This window comes from Palaemon carinicauda, chromosome 4 (assembly GCF_036898095.1).
Source record: "Palaemon carinicauda isolate YSFRI2023 chromosome 4, ASM3689809v2, whole genome shotgun sequence".
NCBI classification, from domain to species: Eukaryota; Metazoa; Arthropoda; class Malacostraca; order Decapoda; family Palaemonidae; genus Palaemon; species Palaemon carinicauda.
In genome coordinates, this window is record NC_090728.1 from 191425424 (window position 1) to 191444551 (window position 19128).

The 19128-nt window shown below is 36.2% G+C and overlaps 2 protein-coding genes across 4 annotated transcripts in view; both read right to left on the minus strand.

Annotated features, from left to right (window-relative positions):
* LOC137640300 (GA-binding protein subunit beta-1-like) overlaps positions 1-7190 on the minus strand; it is a 55010-nt gene extending 47820 nt beyond the window's left edge. The window contains exons 1-4 of the mRNA XM_068372926.1: positions 7056-7190; positions 5934-6120; positions 4376-4572; positions 4055-4156 (exon numbers count right to left, since the gene is read on the minus strand). Coding sequence (XP_068229027.1) covers positions 4055-4156; positions 4376-4572; positions 5934-6120; positions 7056-7082 — 513 coding nt within the window. The 5' untranslated portion in view covers positions 7083-7190. The remainder of the gene's footprint in view (positions 1-4054; positions 4157-4375; positions 4573-5933; positions 6121-7055) is intronic.
* A 2522-nt stretch (positions 7191-9712) lies between these two features.
* The window catches only part of LOC137640303 (retinol-binding protein pinta-like), a 112192-nt gene continuing 102776 nt past the window's right edge, over positions 9713-19128 (minus strand). For all 3 annotated transcript variants that reach the window (XM_068372929.1, XM_068372928.1, XM_068372930.1), the window contains exons 4-7: positions 17188-17446; positions 15992-16102; positions 13701-13806; positions 9713-11906 (exon numbers count right to left, since the gene is read on the minus strand). In XM_068372929.1, the coding sequence (XP_068229030.1) occupies positions 11752-11906; positions 13701-13806; positions 15992-16102; positions 17188-17446 (631 nt within the window). In that variant the 3' untranslated portion in view covers positions 9713-11751. The remainder of the gene's footprint in view (positions 11907-13700; positions 13807-15991; positions 16103-17187; positions 17447-19128) is intronic.

The following is a 19128-nucleotide window of genomic DNA, read 5'->3' on the forward strand; positions in this document are numbered from 1 at the left end:
GACAACCCGAAACTGTCTAGACTGTCTGGGTAGTACAGACAACTCCTTATCGGGTTGCTGAGGTTGCCGCACTGCGTCACAACAAGTCACCTCTGCTGGTTGTTGAACGTCTTCCCAGTGACACACTGACTCCGTAAAAAAAAAAAAAAAAAAAAAAAAAAAAAAAAAAAAAAAAAAAAAAAAAAAAAATCCTCTATCAAGGACTAAGCTTGGGCTGCATGTCTTGAAACAAAGCTCAAGGTCTATGGGAGCAGGTGTGGCAACAGACGGGGTTAGCGACTGAAGCGGAACCATTTACCCTCCCTGGAAGCATGTTATGCTTAAATAAAAGTCCATAGGAGGCTAAGCAGCTTAAGGCTCCTCTCCAAATGACAGAGTCCTCAAGGGAATATCAGAAGGAGGGAGAACAGCACTTTCTCATCTACAGGAACCATATCCGAGAAAAGCTAAGTTCTCTCAGTGAGGGTTTCACTGATGCAAAAGCAGCAGACCAGAAGGCAACGTTATGAAACTGCTTGACAGTCTGTGAACTGTCAAAAACTGAACTGTCAACCACAACAGGAGCGTGAGGACATACAGCACTGGTGTATAAGTAGCAGACCAGAAGGCAACGTCATGTAACTGCATGACAGTTTGTGAGTTGGCAACAACCAAAGATGTGTGGGGAAGCCTCAACTCCTGCCTGACTAGTTTGCTGCTGGCGAGTGGCGGTAACCACAGTGTGTTGCGGAGGCTGACACACCGTGTCAAAACACGGCAGCTTGTGGTAGCTCCCGCACGGCAACGGAGTGCTCTGTGTGTGGGAGTCATCATACATCTGGCAGGGTTGACTGTGCATGGGTGGAGGAGCTCTCACAACAAGAGTGTGAGAGCATGAAGCCATGCCGGGCGCACAACCGTGGGAGGTGTAGGCCCACGGGTGCATCGTCAACCTTCTCCGCAGTCGGAGTGTGGGAGCTGGCAACAACAAAAGCAGAGTGCTGGTGCGTGGGAGGGGCTGCGGTGGGTTGAGGAGCATGCGGTATGGTATGCAGAGCATGCTGTAAGGTATGCAGAGCATGCTGTAAGGTATGCAGAGCATGCTGTAAGGTATGCAGAGCATGCTGTAAGGAATACAGAGCATGCTGTAAGGTATGCAGAGCATGCTGTAAGGTATGCAGAGCATGCGGTATGGTATGCAGAGCATGAGGTAAGGCATGCGGCTCATGCTGCATGGTATGCGGCTCATGCTGCATGGTATGCGGCTCATGCTGCATGGTATGCGGAGCATGCTGTAAGGTCTGCAGAGCATGCTGCATGGGCTGAGGAGAATGCCGCATAGTGCTGGAACCCGGCAACTCCTGATGCGGCAGCTCACGCATGTTAGCAGATGGTGCAGCAAGAACATGCGTCTGGCAGTGAGGACTGCGCATCGGTGGAGGAGCTCTCACAGGTGTGGTGTGGGAGCAGGCAGCCGCAGTATCTGCTGAGCGCACAACCTCGGCGGGTTGTAGGTAAACAGGCTGCATTGTCAACCTTCCAGCATGATACTCCTGCATGAAGGAGCAAGCTGAGACTGTATAGTCTGCAGCATGGACCACTAGGGTCTATGAAAGACAACAACAAACGGAGCTACTGTCCGTTGTGACTGAGGGTCTAAAACAGCTGGTGCGGCAACAGACGGAGTTACTGCCTGTTGCGGTACCACCTAGCCTCTCTTAGGAGGTGTGCAGTTGTCGTACTGCAGCGAGTCCGAACTGACCCAGTGGCTACACCTAGGCCGTTGGACTTGCGCGGAAGGGACCGACTTGCACTTAAAAGCTGCAAGATTTGGTCCATGGTTTCTGCGAGAAACCTCTTCCGCAGACGAGGAATAAATGGGCTCTCTCGTCTTTGTGTGGGTGGGGTGATCACGTCGGCAACGTGTGTAGATACACCCGAAACCACAGAGGGAAACGTCTGTTCGTCGATCAAGGCCTGAGGAACCCATAAGTCCTTCGACATTACTTCTCCCCTGGGCTTGGGAGCTTGTAAGAGGTATCGGACTAGGTGAACAACTGGCACGAACAGACGAACCCTCGAACGCAACACTGTAACACTTTGCGCATATCACTTTATCACTTTTGATTTTCTGTTTGCACTTATTTCACTGAACTCGAAACTTTAAGTGGTTTGTACCTGAAACACGCAATCCTATCCTTCATTAAAAGGTAGTAATTGCGAAAACAGTATTACAATGTAACAGAAAAACATAATGAAAGATAAAGAATTCAGTGGCTGGAAAAGAGACTAAACACTAGATCAAATAAACTACGTTTAAAATCTCTCACCGCATAAAGCCTGGGAACAAGAATAAAACTCTAGAAACGTTTTACCTTCTTCCCCTCTATCGACTAGGGAGAAGAGCAAAAAAAAACGAGAACAACGTTACCCGCTTGAACGAAACGTTTATCCTCCTCTCTCTCCCTCCGTCTCTATCTCTCTCTCTCTCTCTCTCTTGACTTAGAACCTGAGAGATGAGCCCAATTATATATATCGTTAAAACATATTATTTATTAAAGGAAAAAAACTGAAAGGTTTCCCAAATAAAAAGTTCCTTTATTAGAATTAAAACCATTTAAGCTAAGAAAGAATGAACGAAACGCTAGAATCGGTTTACTCTTACTGCAACGTGAAACCGTGAATACTCTCTCTCTATCGTAACGATAGAGCGCAAGTTGAACGTTCTGAACGTCAACAACTGCGGAGACTAAACAAAACGTTAGTTCAACTTTGAAAACAGTACGAGACTTATCAAAGAAATTCTTTCAAAAACATAAAATTAAAATAGCATAAATTCTTAACAGGAAAAACGATATGACGAGCTCAATGTTAATTAACTTCGGTTCCAAGTAAGGACCGCCTACTATTAGGAAAGGTCGCATATTTTTTTTTTTTTTTTTTTTTTTTTAAGGAAAGTTAATCGAAGAGGCCTATAAATGGCGGAGAGATAAAAATAAAAAGTGAAAGAGAGTCTATACTCTCTTCGACACCAACACTTCCGTCTAAGGGAAGGGTCGGCCATTTAAAAGTGAAAGAGAGTCCATACTCTCTTCGTCACCATAATTAATTCAAATTAATTCCAAAAGCTTGCTAAGCTAAAGATAAAGCTTCCTGAATAGCGAAGGCTAAACTCTAGAGCAAATACATCACCAAATCGTGAACAATAACTCCAGAATCAACAGCGTATCCAAGTAGGTCTAGCCGGAGGCACGACAGAGGAAAAATTGAGTTCTTGTTGACAAGAAGTACTTGAGTACCTGCTCACAGATGGCGCTGTTGTGTACACCCCCACCTGTATAGCGATCGCTGGCGTATCCCGACCGTAGATTTCTGTCGGGCAACAGAGTTGACAGCTACATGATCATCGGGTAAGATTAATATTGAAAAAGAGGAAGAATTATTTAACTTTACTGAAACAAGTAGCTTCAAATCTTTCCCAGCAACAATATGCTTAAATGTAGCAAACAATGTATCCCTGTTCAAATAAGAATAATACCTATTCCATATAATTTACAAATACTCCTCTGCAAAAAATACTTAAAATTTCCATATAATCAAGCAATGCTAAAACTAACGAACAATAAGATTTATAAGCTTTTCAAAACGGATCGCACAAAATCATCAGTCAAACATTTGATATTTCAGTGTCTCTGAAATCCAAATTTCTTATTTCTATCCCACTATTCTATCTTATTTCACTTCCTCTTATTTTATTTTAAGCTTTTATATTTTACATATGAAATATTTATTTTAATGTTGTTACTGTTTTTTTTATATATTTTATTTCAATTGTTAATTTATTCTCTTGTACTTTCCTTTTAAACTTTCCTCATTGGGCTACTTTCCCTGTTGGAGCCCTAGGGCTTATAGCGTATTGCTTTTCCAACTAGGGTTGTAGCTTGACAAATAATAATAATAATAATACTGATAGAGGGTTTAAGAGTTCTGCCGAGACACACACCACAGTTACCGAGATAAGAAAAAAATTAATGGAGATTACAGTATAAACAATGTATAATTTTAACAGACTTACCTTATTTCGAGCATCTTTGTTTAAACCAGCACAAAGAAGGCGCTCACAGATTTCATAATGACCATTTTGAGCAGCAAAATGAAGAGGCGTCATACCAATTGGCTAAAAGTAAAAATATGAAATATTTCTTCACACAGTAATTAAGAAAAATTTTATCATATAGCATTTTCAATCAGCAAATAATATGGCATTTAAAAACCTTTATGTAGCTTTGTTCCAGTAAAAGTAGGAACACAGAGATGGAACTCTCAAGAAGACTGTATTGAAAAATTAAGCTAATGACGTTACACTATCGCAACCTAAAGACCCGCAAGCACTCACCCCATCCGAGATAAATGGCGCTCCGACTGCCATCAACTTTCGCACGAGAGCGACATTCCCCCCTTTAGCAGCTGCCACTAGCCTTTTGCCAAGTTCAGTAATGGTAGTCAAGTGTAAGGAATCTCGTACAACCACTTTCGGTTGCTCACTGACACTTGGGATTGGTGCATTAGCTGTGTTTGCCGACCCTCCTGTCGCTGAAAACCAAAATAAATTTCTTTAACCCTTTTACCCCCAGGCTATTTGGAAATTTCCAACCCTTAACCCCCAGGGGGTTATTTATTTCCAAACACATTTTGCAGTATTTTTTTTTTTTAAATTGCTCTAACAGCCTTAATTTTTGTCATAGAGAGGTCAGGTTGGTCTCATTCTCTTGGAAAATGCCTGAATTTTCTCAATAAATTATCAAAAATATGAAAAATAAAAATTTAATAGCATTCTTCTGCAAGGACGTACCGGTACGTCCATGTGGGTAAAGGGATGGTTTTTGTGAAACGTACCAGTACGTCCTTTGGGGGTAAAAGGGTTAAGACACAAATTTTATTTTTCTAATACAAACCCTTACGTTAACGAAGACCAATGCAGCATTCAGCAACTAGAATACACTTACAGAATGTCCTCAATTTACAAACTTAATCGGTTCCAAGAACCTGTTTGTAAGTTCCATTGTTTCTAAGTCCGATTTTGTTAGATTTCGGCCTAGGGTATGCCTAACCTGAATTCCATGGTGTTTGCCAGTCGGGGGTTCAAGTCCCGCTTAGTCTCAATAGTGCTATTAGTGTCTGCAACCTGACCATCCTTGTGAGATAAGGTTGGGGGGTTTGGGGGAGCCAAAATCAAACCATTGTTCTCCAGTCTTGGATAGTGCCATAGCCTCTGTACCATGGTCTTCCACTGTCTTGGGTTAGAGTTCTCTTGCTTGAGGGTACACTCGGGCGCACTATTCTACCTAATTTCTCTTCCTCTTGTTTTGTTAAAAGGTTTTATAGTTTATATAGGAAATATTTATTTTAACGTTGTTACTGTTCTTATTATTTTATTTTTCCTTGTTTCCTTTCCTCACTGGGCTATTTTCCCTGTTGGGGCCCCTGGGCTTATAGCATCTTGCTTTTCCAACTAGGGTTGTAGCTTAGAAAATAATAATAATAATAATAACAATATGATTTTCATCTACAAATTCAACAAATAGTAAGGTTTCATATGAAATAGATATGTGGTTATTACAAATGTTCTGTTTACTGTATTAAATGATATAATATTGTTTTATTAGAGTACAGTATTTCCTTATCTTATCTTTGTTATTTTACGTTGGATTTGTGTATATATCTCCAAATTTTCGTAAGTCAAATTTTTATAAGTGTGGGCCCTTCTGTACTCGATACAAAAAAGGCCTTAGGAAAGAAAAAGTGTATCTTGCAATGCCTCAATATAAGGGAAATGATCAATAAATTATACTAAATTCGTGATGAATCTTTAGATCTAGAAAATTTTTGTAACATGCGGAAATTAAAATCAAATTCCATAATGCAAACAAGAAAAAATAAATGATGGTTCTCACCCGAAACCTGAGTTACCGGCCTGACATTTCCCTGAGCTAGGGTCAGCTGAGGTGCGCTGCCATGACCTCCCGAGGTTGACGGCGTCTCAATGCCTCCCGATAGGTCAAGACTCCCTGCATCAGTGAGCGTCCAGCAGCCTGAGGATAAGGCTTTGGCAACGGTGTCCAATCCATTCTCATCCAGTAACTGAAAGATAAATGATGAGTATATTCAAGTTTCCATTTAGAAATTCTGATTTTTATACAAAAATCATCTTCCAGATATCTAAAATTACACTTCAAAATGAAGCACTGTAAATTTAGGTTAGTTGATGTCAATTTTTAATTCAAATGGGAGGAACTGGCTGCTGATTTACAAAGGCTCCTATGGGGTGTATGTACGATAGCGGCCACCTGTGTGTATTAGTAAGTCTAACTTAGGATACGTCAGTGTAAGGGGTTTCGCGAGGGGGTGTTAGGCCCCCCCCATTAAATAAGCAGGTAAGGACACAGCTTGCCGGTTAGGTTAGAAGGGGGGGGGAAGTTTAGGTTAGTTGATGTCCATTTTTAATCAACGAATGAGGAACTGGCCGCTGATATACAAAGGCTCCCACGCCGATATTGGGGGACATCCCCAGTGGGAACCCGGGGTTTTGGGTGGGGGAAACAATGGGAAAACGGAATATACTGCTAAAATAAACATTTTCTTTTTTATTTTATCCATTAGCCTTCGCCATCTCAAACTATGGTGTTAAATAACATCATTTTACCACATCGATATGAATGTATGAATTCACCAGATGACTGCCGGTAGCTCCGTGATACTGTTCTTAAAATAATAAATTCCAGAGAAATCGATTTACCTAAACCACAGTCCTTAGCCTGGCTGCATGAAGCTGTCTCCAAGGGCCTCGCGTGTTTGGCAAGCAATGTCATTTTGAATAATGGATCAGAAATGGAAAAAAACGACCATTGTAAGAATTCATTGTCCTGAGAATCAGCTGATTCAAACAAAATCAAAACAAACAGGCTTCCGGCCGCCATGTTGGAACGGAAATGAGGTCTCATTCTCGATTTCCGTTCGTCATTCCTAAGCGTCCTATAACTATATGTACCTATATATAACTATATATACATACTCACAATTATTTGCGATTTGTTTTTGTCCATAACTATGGCTGGGGATCATGGTATGAGGGAGGGTTGTAAGAATCCGGTGTAATTTCTTGCCGGAAACGCGTCGTAGGGAGTTTACTCCCTATTTTTCATGCTAGGAACCACACTGTTGCCACAACAAGAAGAAAGTTCTAATAATAACTTCAAATGATATATAACATTAGTTTCTTTCTTTAATTAAATTACTATAATATTTTATATTGATATAATTTGAGAACATCACTTAGCGTGCTCTACAAATCCCATGAAGATACAAAATTGTAAATCTTTATGTCAGTGTTGCCAAGTGATGAAATAAATGTAAACAAAGTTCTGTGCCGTAGAATATTTCAAGTGATTGGTTATCATTATTATTATTATTAGTAGTAGTAGTAGTAGTAGTAGTAGTAGTAGTAGTAGTAGTATTGATATTATTAATATTATTATTATTGTTGTTGTTGTTGTTATTATTATTATTATTATTATTGTTGTTGTGGCTGTTGTTTTTGTCATTATTATTATTATTGTTGTTGTTGTTGTTGCTGCTGCTGTTATTATTATTACTACTACTATTATTATTATTATTATTATTATTATTATTATTATTACTATTATTACTAGCTAAGTTACAACTCTAGTTGTGAAAGCAAGATGCTAGGAATCCCAAGGAGACCCAACAGGGAAAAATAGCAGTGGTAATAATGATGTGTAATAAAAGCATTTGTAATTATGTACCCACATTCTCATCATGTCATTTCTTATTGTTTATTTATTCGTCTAATGCATATATAGTTTATATTTTAACTAAATTTGTCCTTTATATCCAATGTTTTAAAAGTAAAGGTAATGGTGTCTGCTTTCAGTTTTACTTTTATCAGAATAGATGCTCGCCAGAACGTCAGCCTGGCAAGGCCATAGCCCAACTGTGGTGCCAAACCACAGCAGTGGCCTCCCCTGTAAATAGCTAAAACTCACAGTCCTGGGATGGGATCGATCTGCTGCCATGCAAATGCGAGGCGAACATTTTACCACTGTGCCAAGTTTCTTGAATGTTTGTAACGTTTAAGTTTAAAATTATACCAGTTCCTAGGGCAACTGATTTATTAGATTATATGTCATGTGTACAAAAATTTTGAGAGTATATTTCCTAACTCCCTTTTACTTTATATCCGTTTGTTTATCAAAGTTAGTTTTCCATCAGTCCGTTGGATCCTTCTCTCTGGTTACGGTTCATTTTCCCTTTGCCTATACACTCACACACCGAATAGTCTGGCATATTCTTTACAGATTCTCCTCTGTCCTCATACACCTGACAACACTGAGATTACCAAACAATTCTTATCACTGCACTGTAATTGTTCAGTGGCCACTTTCCTCTTTGTAAGGGTAGAAGAGACTCTTTAGCTATGGTAAGCAGCTCTCCTAGGAGAAGGACACTTCAAAATCAAACCATTGTTTTCTAATCTTGGGTAGTGCCATAGCCTCTGTACCATGGTCTTCCACTGTCTTGGGTTAGAGTTCTCTTGCTTGAGGGTACACTTGGGCACTGTTCTATCTTATATCTTATTTCTCTTCCTCTTGTTTTGTTAAAGTTTTTATAGTTTATAAAGTGATATTTATTTTAATATTGTTGCTCTTCTTAAAATATTTTATTTTTTCATGTTCCCATTCCTCACTGAGCTATTTTCCTTGTTGGAGCCCCTGGGGTTATAGCATCCTGCTTTTCCAACTAGGGTTGTAGCTTAGCAAGTAATAATAATAATAATAATAATAATAATAATAATAATAATAATTTCTTAAGACGTGCAAAATATTTGGTTTTGTTTTGCATTATTATTATTAGTAGTAGTAGTAGTAGTGGTAGTAGTAGTAGTAGTAGTAGTAGTATTACAGTTGAAAAAGCAGGATACTACAAACCCAAGTGCCCAACATAGAAAGCAGCCCCTTATGAAAAAAAAAAAAATATGAAGTAAAGAATAACCGAATAGGAAATGAATAAAAAAATACATTAAGATGAATATCATTATCAAACAGATAAGTAATCACAACAAAACTCATGTCAACTTGTAATGCCTATCAAAAAAGCATTTTATGATTTGTACCAAGTTTGAACTTTTCTGCCCCGACATTTGAACTTGACCCTGAAGTTCCAGAGAAAAATCTGCTTTGATCTATCCAAAGCTCGGTGGGTAAGACTGAGTGCAGAGCTCCTCACCAGGCATATTATTCTCTTCATTTACACCAATCATCCAACGGGATTTTCCAAGATTGTATTACTAAATGTATATATGGGTCATATATAAGAAATTAAGGTTTTATAGAAAACGATCAGTCATTCTCTATCAGTCTACAGTAAGCCATTTGTAGTTACAATTTCTTCGGCAAGAAAGATAATAAGCTTTATTTACTGTTTATCTATGTATGTATGTATGTATGTAGGCTATGTATGTATGTATGTATATATGCATGTATCTATCTATCTATCTATCTATCTGTGGCGTTAATAAACAATGAAAAATATCAACATCACATTTCACGTGCACATTATGAAGATTCATCTCTTGAACGCAACACTGAAATAGGAAAATAACGTAAAAAAAGATCTTTAATTTTATAGGTACAAATAAAATCACAATAAGTATTTTTCCATCGTCTTTAATTGCATCAGATATAACTTACAAAATATACACAGTGGTAACCTATATAACTAATCTCTGTCATTATCGGTCACAAAAATAATGGTTAAAATTCATGTTCAGTAAGTCTAGGGCTCAGAGTGAAAGAATGGTTTTAGTTGAAAGGATAATGTCTAGAGGAATTCTTACTTAAACTGGTGTTTGTTATCTAAAAGAATATAATTTAGAATGAAAGGCCTGCTATATATAACCATTAGAAAGGTCATAATATTAAAATATAGGAAGATAAATTGAGTCTAGACACGACTATTGCTGTATAGTCTTTTGTTTTACATTTTAGAATATTTGTAAGATATTTATTTCATTTTTATAGACGTTGCAGTGTAAACCACAGCAAGAAAATGCAATATATATATTCTTCACCGTTATCCAGAGAACAATTTTAGAGTATTTAAGTATAAATTTGTGGTCAAACTGCAATTTTAAGAGCCACAACTTCACAAATTAAGTTTCGTTAGACTATTCAAGCCTATTCATGTCACATTGTCATTATGATCTTTATTCATAACGTTACAAATAACACGAAAAACAAATAATTTATGCACAATAAAGTTTATTAACAACAGATGCAAAAAAGTATCACACTGTCTGACCCTAGTACTACAATAAGGCCTCAAATTCACACATAATAAATAAAATTTATTACACAAATTCATTACCAAAAAATCATCTAAAGAACAATATATATCTTTTTTATTCCGGTATAGTAATGATGGAATAGGCCTAATATGTAATTTATGAAATGAGGATGTAAGTCTAAACTGAAATTTCTGAAATGAGAATGTAAGTGTAAAGTGTAATTTCTGAAACAAATACATAGGCCTAAATGAAATTTGTGAAATAAGTATATAAGCATAACGTGAAATAAGGATATAGGCCTAACGTGGAATGTCTGAAATAAGGATATAGGCCTAACGTGGAATGTCTGAAATAAGGATATAGACCTAACGTGGAATGTCTGAAATAAGGATATAAGCCTAACGTGGAATGTCTGAAATAAGGATATAGGCCTAACATGGAATGTCTGAAATAAGGATATAGGCCTAACGTGAAATGTCTGAAATAAGTATATAGGCGTAACGTGAAATAAGGATGTAGGCCTAACGTTAATGTCTGAAATAAGAATATAGGCCTAACGTGAAATTTCTGAAATAAGAATATTGGCCTAACGTGAAATGTCTGAAATAAGTATATAGGCGTAACGTGAAATAAGGATGTAGGCCTAACGTTAATGTCTGAAATAAGGATATAGGCCTGACTTGGAATGTCTGAAATAAGGATGTAGGCCTAACGTGAAATGTCTGAAATAAGTATATAGGCGTAACGTGAAATAAGGATGTAGGCCTAACGTTAATGTCTGAAATAAGGATATAGGCCTGACTTGGAATGTCTGAAATAAGGATGTAGGCCTAACGTGAAATGTCTGAAATAAGTATATAGGCGTAACGTGAAATAAGGATGTAGGTCTAACGTGGAATGTCTGAAATAAGAATATAGGCCTAACATGGAATATCTGAAATAAGGATAAAGATCTAACGTGAAATTTCTTAATTAAGGAGTCTAGTCTGAAATTTCTGCGGAAATAATGATATACGAATCTGAAAATTCTGAGATGAGATCTGGGTTCAATGTGAAATTTCTAAGTTACTATAGGCAGAGTGGAAGAATATTTTTTTAGATTAAGTTCTCTTGTATTGTCATTTCACAGAAGAAAATTTACACAATCTGATAAGATGTCTATTCAATAAGGAGACTTATTTTTGTATGGGCGTTCAATCTATTCATGATGAATCTATACCTAGATGATTAACGATGATGATTCTTCAGTGAAGTGCCCATTTCCAAAAAAAAACTTTCAATAAATACAGTTTCTCATTGATTCTAATTTTCACTAAATGAAACGTTAAAAAAGCCAGTCTACTACATTGGGAAGTGTTTAAATTGGTTTATATGGTTAATAATAGTCTCATAATGAGGATAACCCTGAACTAATCAAACTCCAGTTTTCTAAAAGATCCCTCGATGCCACCGAAGAGATCTGATACTGTCTTCGGCTTGCCTGGTCTCCTGGTTTCGTCTGCACAGTGCTTTTCGTCTTCAAGGAACCAGTCTCTGTGCTCGTCCATTTTCGATAGCCAGTAGTCTGCAAAAAGATGAAAAGATTTATAATTAGAAATACTTTAAAAGTAGCTATTTATGTCCGATTCAAACTTATATTAGATCCTGGAATACTTTAAAAATAGTTATCTATGTCCGATTCAAACTTATACTAAATCCTGGAATACTTTAAAAATAGCTATTTATGTCCGATTCAAACTGATATTAGATCCTGGAATACTTTAAAAATAGCTATTTATGTCCGATTCAAACTGATATTAGATCCTGGAATACTTTAAAAATAGCCATTTATGTCCGATTCAAACTGATACTAGATCCTGGAATACTTTAAAAATAGCCATTTATGTCCGATTCAAACTGATACTAGATCCTGGAATACTTTAAAAATAGCCATTTATGTCCGATTCAGACTGATACTAGATCCTGGAATACTTTAAAAATAGCCATCTATGTCCGATTCAGACTGATACTAGATCCTGGAATACTTTAAAAATAGCCATTTATGTCCGATGCAAACTTATAGTAGATCCTGAAATACTTTAGAAATAGCTATTTATGTCCGATTCAAACTTATATTAGATCCTGGAATACTTTAAAAATAGCTATTTATGTTCGATCTAAACTGATATTAGATCATTAGTATTTGTCCTGAAGTTATTATTATTATTATTATTATTATTATTATTATTATTATTATTATTATTATTATTATTATTATTATTATTACATGCTAAGCTACAACCCTAGTTGGAAAAGCAAGATGCTATAAGCCCGTGGGCTCCAACAGGGAAAATAGCACAGCGAGGAAAGGAAACAAGGAAAAAGAGAATTATTTAATAATTAAAATAAAATATTTAATAACAGTAACAACAATTAAAATAAATTTTTTATAAACTATAAAACTTCAACAAAATAAGAGGAAGAAAAATAACATAGAATAGTGTACCCGAGTGTACCCTCAAGCAAGAGAACTCTAACCCAAGACAGCGGAAGACCATGGCTCAGAAGCTATGGCACTACCCAAGACTAGAAAACAATGGTTTGATTTTGGAATGTCCTTCTCTTAGAAGAGCTGCTTACCATAGCTAAAGAGTCTCTTCTACCCTTCCCAAGAGGAAAGTAGCCACTGAACAATTACAGAGTTGTAGTTAACCCCTTAAGAGAGGAATTATTTTGTAATCTCAGTGTTGTCAGGTGTATGAGGACAAAGGAGAATAAGCCAGACTATTCGGCGTACGTATAGGCAATGGGAAAATGACCGTAACCAGAGAGAAGGATCCTATGTAGTACTGAGAGCATTGACACTGTCCCTTGCCTCTGTGTGGAAAGAGAGAGAGAGAGAGAGAGAGAGAGAGAGAGAGAGAGAGAGACTTACCTTATTGCCTTATTCTATGTTTGGGTTCCCCCAGGTCCCTCAGTGTGTGTGTGTGTGTGTGTGTGTGAGAGAGAGAGAGAGAGAGAGAGACTTCCCTTATTGCCCTATTCTATGTTTGGGTTCCCCAGGTCCCTCAGTGTGTGTGTGTGTGTGTGTGTGTGTGTGTGTGAGAGAGAGAGAGAGAGAGAGAGAGAGAGAGAGACCTTATTGCCTTATTCTATGTTTGGGTTCCCCCAGGTCCCTCAGTGTGTGTGTGTGTGTGTGTGTGAGAGAGAGAGAGAGAGAGAGAGAGAGAGAGAGAGAGAGAGAGACTTATACCAGAGTTGTTTTTTCAATTTAAGTAGATGAATAGGCGCTGAATAGATAGAGGTAGACAGACAGATAAATCGATAGAAACATAAATAGCTATATAAACACAAGAGAAGCCAGAAGGAGTAGGCCTACCTGCAATTTCCTGTATAGTTCCGGCAGTTCCACCATATTCCGATGGCAGCATCGATTTTGGGACGTACTTGTGCATACTTTCAATATTGCTACCATGGAGATGTACCTATAAATTGAAAGAGACAAATATTATTATTATCATTATTATTATTATTATTATTATTATTATTATTATTATTATTATTATTATTATTATTATTATTATTTGCTAAGCTATAACCCTAGTTGGAAAAGCAGGATGCTATAAGCCCAGGGGCCCCAACAGGGAAAATAGCCCCGTGAGGAAAGGAAACACGGAAAAATAGAATATCTTAAGAACAGTAACAACATAAGAATAAATATTTCCTATATAAACTATTAAAACTTTAACAAAACAAGAAGAAGAGAAATTAGATAGAATAGTGTGCCCGAGTGTACCCTCAAGCAAGAGAACTCTAACCCAAGCCAGTGGAAAACCATGGTACAGAGGCTATGACACTACCCAAGACAATAGAACAATGGTTTGATTTTGGAGTGTCCTTCTCATAGAAGAGCTGCTGACCATAGCTAAAGAGTCTCTTCTACCCTTACCAAGAGGAAAGTAGCCACTGAACAATTACAGTGCAGTAGTTAACCCCTTGGGTGAAGAAGAATTGTTTGGTAATCTCAGTGTTGTCAGGTGTATGAGGACAGAGGAGAATCTGTAATGAATAGGCTAGACTATTTAGTGTATGTGTAGGAAAAGGGAAAGTGAACCGTAACCAGAGAGAATGATCCAATGAAATACTGTTTGGGCAGTCAAAAGACCCCATAACTCTCTAGCGGTAGTATCTCAACGGGTGGCTGGTGCCCTGGCCAACCTACTACCTACTACTATACTGTACTGTACTTTAAACTTGCAGAAATAAATAAAATAATTTCAGATATACTCGACATTACTCGAGTACCATACGTGGATGAGATCATGATGAGGGAGTAAAATGAGATGGTTTGGACATGCTCTTCACCCTCCCCAAGAGAGATTAGTTCACTAAACGCTCAGCTGGACTCCACAAGGCACTAGAAGAGTTAGAAAACATAGGCCTACGTGGCTGAGGACTGTGAAGCGCGAAGTAGATGATGAATGGAGAAGTATTGAACTAATAGCTCAAGATAGAGACGACTGGCGAAATCTAACCGAGGCCCTTTGCGTCAATAGGCGTAGATGATGATGATGGTGATATACTAATAATTTCTTGAGTTTGAAACTAGAAACTTAATCATTAGTTTAGCAGCTTAAATACCTTGGGAATTTCTATAACATGATTTAATTTTGTTATAGTATGCAGGATTAAATTATCTATAATAGAAATGTATACAATTTTAAAGAAAGCAAGGTATTATGTATGTAAATTTAAATTTTGTTGCTGATGTGATAAGAGGGATTTGTATTTCAATATAAGAAAAATAATTAGCTTCATTATCATATCTCACACACACACACACACACACACATATATATATATATATATATATGTATGTATATATATATATATATATATATCTTTATCTATAATCTTCTCTTTTGTCTGCATCTATTCCCACTTTTATGTGGGGTCGATGTTTCTGGTCAGCTTTCTCCATCTACCTCTGTCCCACACTTCTTATATATACTGTATATATATATATATATATATATAGTGAATAGATATGTTTACGTATAGACACACACACACACACACATATATATATATATATATACATATATACTGTATATGTATATATATATATATATATATATATATATATATACTGTATATATATATATATATATATAAAGCAGTGTATATATGTCTACATATAGACATACATGAATATATATATATATATATATATTCATGTATGTCTATATGTAGACATATATACACTGCTTTTATATATATATATATATATATACACAGTATATATATATAAATATATATATATATATATATACATATACAGTATATATGTATATATATATATATATATATAAAAGCAGTGTATATATGTCTACATATAGACATACATGAATATATATATATATATATATATATTCATGTATGTCTATATGTAGACATATATACACTGCTTTTATATATATATATATATATATACACAGTATATATATATATAAATATATATATATATATATATATACATATACAGTATATATGTATATATATATATATATATATACAAAATTTGAACCAGCAAACTTTGCAAAACAGATCTTAAAAGGTAAAAAAGTTTCTCATAGTAAGAAAACATAAAGAGAAAACTAAATAACTCACCCTCTTCTTCATCTTCTCCCTCATCAGGGGCTTGAAAAGGTTGAATAGGGCATCGAAGGCCTGCGGGGTGTAGATGTAGTGGACGCCCTTTGGTCTGAAGGGGTAGCCCTCCTGCAGGAGACGAGGAGAGCTTAATTCAAGTTACTCATTTTGTTGTTGTGTTAAGTCAGTATTCATATTTTCATTCCTTCGTTTTGAATTATCTTTTTTTTTAATCTTTTGTTAGGTAAATAACTTTTTTAACACATTATTCAATTAATTAGAACATTTATCTTTTACTAATCAATTTATATATAATTAATCAGCATTATTTACAAATTAATATTCATAAAATTAACTTTATTTCTTACATTATGTAAGAGGAGCACTTTTTTTTTTTTTTTTTTACAAATTATTCTGTAATTTATCGGAAAACTTATTTTTTACAAATTAATTATTGTATAAATAATCAATCATGTACAAATTAATTTTTATATAATTACGTTTATTTTTTTAAACTATTTACTATACAATTAATCAGAAAACTTACGTTTATCTAATTTACAAATTAATTGTTATATAATTCATTATAAAATTGAAATTAATTTCTACATTGAAATACTTTAATACCTTTTTTCTCTCTTTTATTTAAGCAATTTACAATTTACTACATAAAAAAAATATTTCTTAAAATATCTATAATAATGCCACATTGCTTACTGTACCCAGGTGTTAAGTTGAAATAATTTGTTGTAATAAATGAAATTATTATTCAGGTAGAGTAGAAAGATAAAGATGAATATACTAGAAAGAAAAGTTGACATGGCTGTAGGAGATTAAAATGAGCTATTTACATATATTTTAACAATATTTTATCTGAATAATAATAATAATAATAATAATAATAATAAGAGTGTGGTTTAAAAGGATTAACAGTGTTTTTTTCTTTTTTCACCATCAGCTGCAATTTTCCTGTTTGGTAGCCATAAGTTAGAGCGTTTAATTTGCACATCTAAGACACCTCTATTTTAAGGTCTTGTTTCAATGTAAGCAGTGCTACCAACTAAAAATAGTGTTCATCAATCTGCATCAATAGATAAAAGAAACCAAAAACATTTCTTTACGGTTGGTAACACTGCCTGCAATACCAGGCTTGCCAAACAATGCCAGCTATTCATAGGTCTAAGTCATACGAACACCACAGCGAGATCTTATACCTGCCAAGTGGTGGAGACCTTTTTAATTAATGGGAAAGGAAGAACAGCCACATGTTTGAAGGTCAGTCCCGTCATATCATTCGCCTGGACCAGGCCCTTGATGGAGACCTGCTCGTCCTCTAGGAATATGGTGTCGAAGAGCATCCCGGCCGCTTTGAAGAGGTCTTCGGGTTTCACCTTGTTTGGGTCCCATGCGCCTAGCCGTCCGAAGATCACCATCCTGCCCTCGGGGTCATAGCCAGGTAGAGGGAACATCAGTCTGTAATAGATTTGGTTATTATTATTATTATTATTATTATTATTATTATTATCGCTAGTAATGTTACAAGCCTAGTTGGGAAAGCAGGATGCTACCAGCCCAGGGGCTCTAGCCGGGAAAATAGCCCAGTGAGTATTATTATTATTATTATTATTATTATTATTATTGTTGTTGTTGTTGTTGTTATTATTTTCGCTAGTAATGTTACAAGCCTAGTTGGAAAAGCAGGATGCTACTAGCCCAAGGGCTCTAGCCGGGAAAATAGCCCAGTGAGTATTATTATTATTATTATTATTATTATTATCATTATTGTTAGCAAAGTTACAATACTAGTTTGAAGGTTGTTAATGTTATTGAAATATCTTGTTTTAATTGTTCATTACTTCTTATATCGATCATTTATTCCTTATTTCCTTTCCTTACTGGGCTATTTTTCCTTGTTGGAGCCCTTGGGCTTATACCATCTTGCTTTTCCAACAAGGGTTGTAGCTTGGCTAATAATAATAATAATAATAATACTAATAATAATGATAATAATAATAGTTGGAAAGCATGATGCTATATAAGCTCAAGAGCTCCAACAAAGAAAATATCCCATGAAGAAAGAAAATAAGGAAATAAATAGAACAATGCGCCCGGGTGTACCCTCAAGAAAGAGAATTCTAATTCAAGAGAGTGGAAGACCATGGTACAGAGGCTAGGGCACTACCCATGACTAGAGAACAATGGTTTGATTTTCGAATGTCCTTCTAGAAGAACCGCTCACCCTAGCTAGAGTCTCTTTTACCCTTATCAGGTGGAATGTAGCCACTGAATAATTACAGTGCAGTTGTTAACTCCTTGAGTGAAGAAATTTTAAGGTTTAAAGGATACTCATGAATGACAGAGGCAAGGGGCAGTGACATTGTCCTATCGAGCAGGACAATGCCCAAGCCCCCTCTCCACCCAAGATAGGACCAAGGAGTGCCAGGCAATGGCTGCTGATGACTCAGCAGATAGACCTATACTTAGTTCACACGGATGGTGAGGTTACAGCGACCAAGAAACTGACGAGTTTGAGCGGGAATCGAACCCCAGTCTGACGTTGACCAGTCAGGGACGTTACCACATCGGCCACTACAACCGGTGTCTATCATTTGCATAATTTGTATAGGTCATCTTAATGTTAGCTTAATATATTATCTTAGATAATTGGTTTAAAATCAGTCATAAGTTTCATTGCAATGGCCTTAAGCCTTAATCTTAAATGGCAAATTTTCCCTTGCTTCTGTTTGCACATAGGAAAAGTCATTCCTACATAACAACTTGAGCACACACACACACACACACACACACACACACTCACAGTTTTAAATTGTAAATAAGTTTGATAAAGGGTTAAGTGGCCCTAGACTGCCTAGGCCCTATAGGGTACCTGATCCAAATCTTTTAATTGTAAACCATATGATCTCTAATCAAATGTGCTTATCATGAACCAATAAGTGAGAAGCAAGTTTGTTTAGTTTCAGAAAAAAAGAGCAAGAGAGAAATAAAGATCTTCAAGTTATGTAAAGATTCCCAATAACTTTTTTTCTTCTTGAGGACTAGGCCTAACCGTAACCTCTTTTCCACGTATCGACTCCACACGGCGTGGGAGTTATCTTCCTTTGTCGCTAGAGAGAGAGAGAGAGAGAGAGAGAGAG